The 6,840-nt window shown below is 39.4% G+C and overlaps 2 protein-coding genes across 2 annotated transcripts in view; one reads left to right on the top strand and one right to left on the bottom strand.

The window, feature by feature from the left end:
• Positions 1-6,840, top strand: part of LOC100658045 (UDP-glucuronosyltransferase 1-6) — a 139,367-nt gene that overhangs the window by 92,769 nt on the left and 39,758 nt on the right.
• LOC100669783 (dnaJ homolog subfamily B member 3) lies at positions 5,967-6,812 on the bottom strand. Its single transcript, XM_003417904.4, has one exon. The coding sequence runs from the start codon at positions 6,810-6,812 to the stop codon at positions 6,102-6,104; it is 711 nt and encodes a 236-aa protein (XP_003417952.3). The 3' UTR covers positions 5,967-6,101.

Below are 6,840 nucleotides of genomic sequence, written 5' to 3'. Positions count from 1 at the left end.
CATTAAACCATAGGGTGTCTATTTGACTTGGTTTTCTTTTTCCTATATGCAATATATTTATCCAGTCATAAATTATACAGTAAAACCCATGAAATCCAGAACCTGTGTAAGGTGGAAACCTGTCAGAGAAGGAAAATGCCAATATTTTCCACTAATAGCAATAGAAATGTGGTAAGACTGCATCTGTCAAAGGTGAAAAACTTGTGAGACCCTGAAAAACAAGACAGTCCTACCAAGTTTCACTGTATGTGTATCTACTAAATTTGCAAAAATGTTGAAAAGTAGAAAGGCATTTTAAAAGTGTTGCTATTTTCTTTTAGTTTTTCTGTGTGAATATATTTTCTGGCGTTAACTGCATTGGTTCAAATCCTCTGCCATTTTTCTAGCTGGATGACCTTTGGAATGATACCTAGCCATTCTGATTTGATGCTGTCCTAGTGAGCACCTAATAAATATTAGCTGTTATTGTTATTACTACAAGTAGGACAAGGTGTGTCATCTGGATCCCAGCTATAAAAACTACTTAACCTCAGAGACCCATGATCTTGTGGTCTGGGTCTACCCTGACCTTCAGCTAGCTCAAAAACTCTATCCTAGTAGTTCCTCATGTCAGTCAAGTGAACTTCTTGCGTCCTTGTTTGACTACCATCTCTTTTATAGACTTGCATTTGCGGATTAAGCTCTCCAACTATAACTGCATTCATGACAACTTCCGCATGTGTTGCTGTCCTTCTTTTACACACGTTGGTGCCAATTTATTTGGTGCATAAAAGATCATTTACACTTAAAGCTTCACCATGTATTATACACAATGGGCACACAATTTTCATATTTGTCCCACTAAATTCTTTTCGAGATTTTATTACCCTTCCTTATTTGGTTTGGTTTACACTTGGATTTTTCTTCTTATGTAATTTTTCCACAAATATGAAAGTCAAAGTCTTTTATGTGTTTCTCCCTTTTCTTTCTTCCTTAATCTAAAGGCTTACAATGGGATGAATTATTTTACTGGTCTTCTCAAAGAAACAACTTTTGGATTTTTAAATTCTTTCTTCCGTTTTTGTTTTCTATTCCATTAATTTCAGCTTATCTTTTTAAAATGAATTATCTTATCCTTGTGTCTTTTGTAGTTGTTTTACTAATTTCCTTGGAAAAATATTAAAGTCCTTTGCTTTTTAATCTTTCTTAAAAATAAAGGATTGAAGGCTTCAAATAAAGCTTTTTCTTTTTCCATTACGTCTTGGTATAAATCGCTTTTTCACATTGCTTTTTAGATAATTTGGCTTTCAGCTTTTTACTTTCTCTTTGATGCAATGACTATCTACAAGGCGGTTTCTTAATTTCCATATAGTTAAGATACTTTTGTGGTCATCTTTCCCTTATTTTTTTCTAATTATTTTGGATTATAATCAGAGAATGTTTCTTGTGAAGTCGCTACTTTAAAAAATTTCTTAATAGGTTTTCTTTGTGGTCTAGTACAGAAATGTCAAATGGAAATATAATTAAATCCATATATGTAATTTTAAAAATTCTTGAAGACTTTTTAAAAAAAGTAATAGTTAAAATTAATTTTAATAAATTTTATTTAACCAAATATATAAACATATCATCCCTTCCGCATGTACTCAATATAAAATTATTAAAGAAATATTTTAAAATCCTTTCATACTAACTTTTAAAAATCTGATTTGTATTTTATACTTTCAGCATATCTGTTTGGACTAGTCACATTTCAAGGGCTTGATAGTCATATGTAACTAGTGTCTAGTGTATTAGACAGCACATGATCAGTATTTGTAAATGCTCCACGGATACACCTAAAATGTATATTTCTTGTAAGGGTCTTTATATATATAGCTATTATGTTAAATTTATTTGATGCAAAAATCAATTTTTCCAGTTAAAAAAATCTTCCCAATTCTGAAAAAGTTGTCTTAAAAATCCTCTAATAACTGAATTTTGTTCAAGTCATATTTGGATTTTTAATAGTTTTTGCTTTATACATACCCAAAAACCCACTGCCGTTGAGTCGATTCCGACTCACAGCGACGCTATAGGACAGAGTAGAACTGCCCCATAGAGTTTCCAAGGAGTGCTTGGGGGATTTGAACTGCTGACGTTTTGGTTAGCAGACATATAGCTGCTAAATTGTTTGGTGCATATAGGTTTATGGTTGTATTTTCTTCATAAAATTTGCTTTATCATTAAATAATATCCTTTAATAAGGTATCCATATCACTACCCCTCTTTTATTACTGGTATTTCCTTATGTTTAACTTTAAAAAAAAAAACTTAAAAAATTTGTTCCTCATGAATTGCATTTTAAAAACGCCAACCTGATGGTTTCTTTCAGTATAAGTACCTGTCCATACAATGTATATGCTTGACTTTATTTTTTCCATTTAGTATCAGTTCATTCTTTTTACTGTATCCTATTTCCTTTTTTTTTTAAGTTTCCTTTTTCCTTGCTCATTCTGACACTCTTCTATTTCTGCATAGGTGACAACTGAATCCTTCTGTGTTTCTGCTATGTATTTTTTGCATGTCACACCATGCGGTTTGGGCTTTAAGGGCACCAAAGGAAACTCAAACCCATTCTCATATACTGCTTGAGTTTGTTAACAATATTTTTGAGCCATGTGATCTTTCTGGAAAGAATCAAGAACAGGCCACATTTTTTGCCTTCCAGTTCAGTTGCCTTTTTGCTCTCAAACCTTATGCAAACTTTTCTTTAAAGATAACCATGGTGGATGGGACACTTTGTGATGCACTACCCCAAGGCAATTATGCCCAAAAAGGTTTCCATTGGGGCCATAAACTGTACCAACAGAACACTACTCTCTCTGATAGGCGTATAGTGTCTCACCCAATTACTAGTGCCAAATTAACTTGGTAGGAGCAATGCTTCATGCATGGTGGTGGGATAGTTCTGTGTAACCTTATGGAAATACTTTTGTCACATTTCCAGATTCAACCAGAGTTGTAGAACCAAGTTGAGTACAGGCTGGCAATCTGATTTGCATTTAGTTTGTGGAGTCATCAGTGTTGTTATTAGTTGCCATCCAAGTCGATTCTGACTCATGGCAACCCCATGTGTGCACAGTAAACTGCTCCAAAGGGTTTTCAAGGCTGTGACCTTTCAGAAACAGATTGTTGGCCTGTCTTCTGAGGTGCTTCTGGGCTATAACCTTGGGAGTTACTATCAGGAGCAATGGGTGGTACAGGTCTGTGTTTGTGGGCATGGGGCAGACTGAGAGCAAACGTTTGAATCCTGAACAAGAGCCAAATACAAAGTGAAAGGCGGGCAATGGGGATGGAGGAAGGAGGTTTGGAAGGTGAAACCGGGGGGAAATCCTGTGACTCATTGATATGCCCTGGACAGGGGTCAATGTTAGTCTGTTTATCTATTTATAGTGTGGCTGTGCCCAAGGCTCACCTGAAAGGCTTCCAGAAAGAATGCTGTCTGTGCAGATGACTTTGATCTCTGCCTTCATGTCAGCTTTATTCCTACCATTCCTTTTTACAGGTTTCATAGTTTGTGTATTCTCACATCTAAACATACATTTTCTAAAAATTTCTTGTTTTCTCTAATATAGAATATACCCCCTCCCCCCCCACCCACCCCAATTTTCAGGATGTGTGTCTTTCGTACTGCAGAATTCTCCACATGCCTTCCGTGGTGTTAAAGATGATCTTTAGTTCCCCACCCCTTTGGGTGCTAACAGACTGCCAGTGTCAGATTTTTTCTTGAGTGATTGCACCAAATACCTTACAATTTATTCACTTCTGTGTATTAAGCAAATGACAAAGACCCACTGCCCCCCAAGACATCCAGGTCCTAATCCTTGGAACCTCTGAATGTTACTTTAGATGGCAAAAGGGACTTTGTAGATGTGATTAAGAATCTTGAGATGAGATTATCCTGAATGATCTGGGTGGGCCCCAAATGTAATCACAAGGGTCCTTCTAAGAGGGAGAGGGAGATTTGACCAGTGAAAAAATGAAACAATGTGATGACTGAAACCAGATGCTATGCTGCTAGACAAAGGGCCCTAAAGCCAAGGGCCCAGTGTAGATCTGGAAGCTGGGAAATGCATGCACGACCCTGACGGCACTTTCAATTTCAGTTAAGTGAAACTGATTTCGAACTTCTGACTTCCAGAGCTCTAAGAGATTAAATGTATGTTGTTTTAGAACGCCAAGTTTGTGGTAATTTGTTATAGCAGCTGTAGGAAACTAATACCCTCACGCTGCCAGGTTTACATTTTCTTGAAAAGCCCAGGCTTAACATTAAACAACAGTCAACTCTTCCAATGTTCCCAGCATCATGTGTGACTAAAAGCTATGCTTATTCTAAACCAAATATATTATTAATATATTCATATCTTTCATGAAACTAAACCTGTTGCTTTTGAATCAGTCCTGACTCATGGTAACCTCACGTTGTGTTAGGGTAGAGTTGCACTCCATAGGTTTTTCAATGGCTGTAATCTTACGAAGGCAGTTACTTAAAAAGAACAAGGGGATATTACATGGTTTAAAATCAGGAAAGGCGTGCGTCAGGGTTGTATCCTTTCACCATACTTACTCCATCTGTACGCTGAGCAAATAATCCAAGAAGTTGAACTATATGAAGAATGCGGCATCAGGATTTGAGGATGACTCATTAACAACCTGCAATATGCAGATAACACCACCTTGCTTCCTGCAAGTGAAGACTTGAAGCACTTACTGATGAAGATCAAAGACTACAGGCTTCAGTATGGGTTACACTTCAACATAAAGAAAACAAAAATCTTCACAACTGGACCAAAAAGCAACATCATGATAAAGAAAATATTGAAGTTGTCACAGATTTCATTTTACTTGGATCCCCAATCAACGCCCATGGAAGCAGCAGTCAAGAAATTAAATAACCTATTGCATTGGGCAAACATGCCGCAAAAGAACTCTTTAAAGTGTTAAAAAGCAAAGACGTCACCTTAAGGACTAAGGTGCACCAGACCCAAAACATGGTGTTTTCAATTGCCTCATATAAATGTGAAAGCTGGACAATGAATAAGGAAGACTAAAGAACTGGTGCCTTTGAATTATGGTGCTGGTGAAGAATATTAAATAAGCCGCAGACTGCCAGAAGAACAAACAAACCTGTCTTGGATGTATAGCCAGAATGCTTCAAAGTGAGGATGGTGAGATTTTGTCTCACATACTTTGGACATGGTCACAGAAGGGACCAATCCCTGGAGGACATTGTGCTTGTTAGAAGGGTCAGCAAAATAGAGGAAGAACCTCAGAGATGTGTCAGTGTTGCAGACACAGTGGCCGCAACATGGGCTCAAACACAGCAACGATTGTGAGGATGGTGCATGGCTGGGCAGTGTTTTGGTTTTTTGTACACAGAGTCGATATGAGTTGGAACCAACTCAGTGGTACCTAATAACAACGATCTTATGAAAGAAGATCCCCAGGACTTTCTTCTGCGGCATCGATGGGTGGGTTTGAACTGCAAACTTCTCAGTAGCTGAGTGCAAACCATTTGTGCCACCCGCAAACACCTTATTTACCACTATTATGTACTAAAATATGGAGCCCTGGTGTCGTAGTGGTTAAGAGCTCAACTGCTAACCAAAAAGTTGGCATTCAAATCCACCATTTGCTCCTTGGAAACCCTATGTTGGAGCTGGAACCGACTCCACAGCACCTAACGACAACAACAAAGTACTCATGTATTGATCTAATACGATTCATCTCTACAATGTTAACTTCACAGCAAACTACCTGGCTCACACTTCAAACAAAATGGAAAAGCAAAGTTCAGGCTGCTGTGGCGAACATTTTGTCCTAACCCTACGAAATCTTCACCATCTGCCTTGGGGTTACGTATAATTAACGGTAAACTGCATACTGATATTTACACCAGTTTTAAAGACAAACAGAGGTCCTATTCCTGTGGTCCCAATAATAACGACAAATAGGCGTTTGCATGAACTGTTTATAAATTCTTGAGTACAGCTGCCCTGAAAGTAGAGTTCACGTACAATCTTCAAAACAAAATGTCCTGCTACCTTTTAAATGTCCTTTACATCAACGGTGGACTGAAATTACTGGGTGTCAATGCGCAGCAACTGCTCTTTGCCATTTATTATCAGGGACTTTAACTCTCCGTCTTCTTCCACTTCCACTCTTTCTTGGCCATTCTCGATGATTCTCTTGGTGGTGACTTTTTTGCCATTCACTATTTCGGTCGAAGTCGACATGGATTTAAAGTTGCCGGACCCACCACTTCCACAGGACATGGAGAAGGATGAGAGGCCCCCACTTCCCATGGAACCAAAAGAAGTCAGTCCCGTATTAAAAGAAGAAAAACCACTCCCAAAAGCTGGAAATTCACTGAAGGTGGAGAAAAGGGACCCTCCGCTTCTGCTTCTCCGGGAGCTTCTCCGACTCCCAAAAATGTTCTCAAGGGGGTCTCCGAAGAAGTCAAAGGAAAACGGATCCCTGCCGCCGAAAAACTCCCTGAAGACCTCGGCTGGGTCGCGGAAGGTGAAGACGAAGTCGAAGGCGTCCTCGAAGGGCCCGCCGCCGTCGCCATCCACGCCTGCTTTTCCGTATCTGTCGTAGACATCCCGTTTCTTGGCGTCTGACAACACCTCGTAGGCCTCGGCCACTTGTTTGAACCGCCTCTCCGCTTCCTCCTTGTTCTCGGGATTTTTGTCCGGGTGCCACCTGAGCGCCAGCTTGCGGTAGGCCTTCTTGATGGCCTCAGACGAGGCCTGCCGGGGCACGCCCAGCACCTCGTAGTAGTCCACCATGTTGGACGTCGGGGCACCCGGGGTGGCA

This window comes from Loxodonta africana, chromosome 6 (assembly GCF_030014295.1).
Source record: "Loxodonta africana isolate mLoxAfr1 chromosome 6, mLoxAfr1.hap2, whole genome shotgun sequence".
In the NCBI taxonomy this organism is placed as follows: domain Eukaryota; kingdom Metazoa; phylum Chordata; class Mammalia; order Proboscidea; family Elephantidae; genus Loxodonta; species Loxodonta africana.
This window is presented reverse-complemented; position numbering and strand designations above follow the sequence as displayed.

Excerpts from the sequence above, each read along its gene's own strand:
- LOC100669783 (XM_003417904.4), bottom strand. The coding sequence starts at position 6,812 with ATGGTGGACTACTACGAGGTGCTGGGCGTGCCCCGGCAGGCCTCGTCT.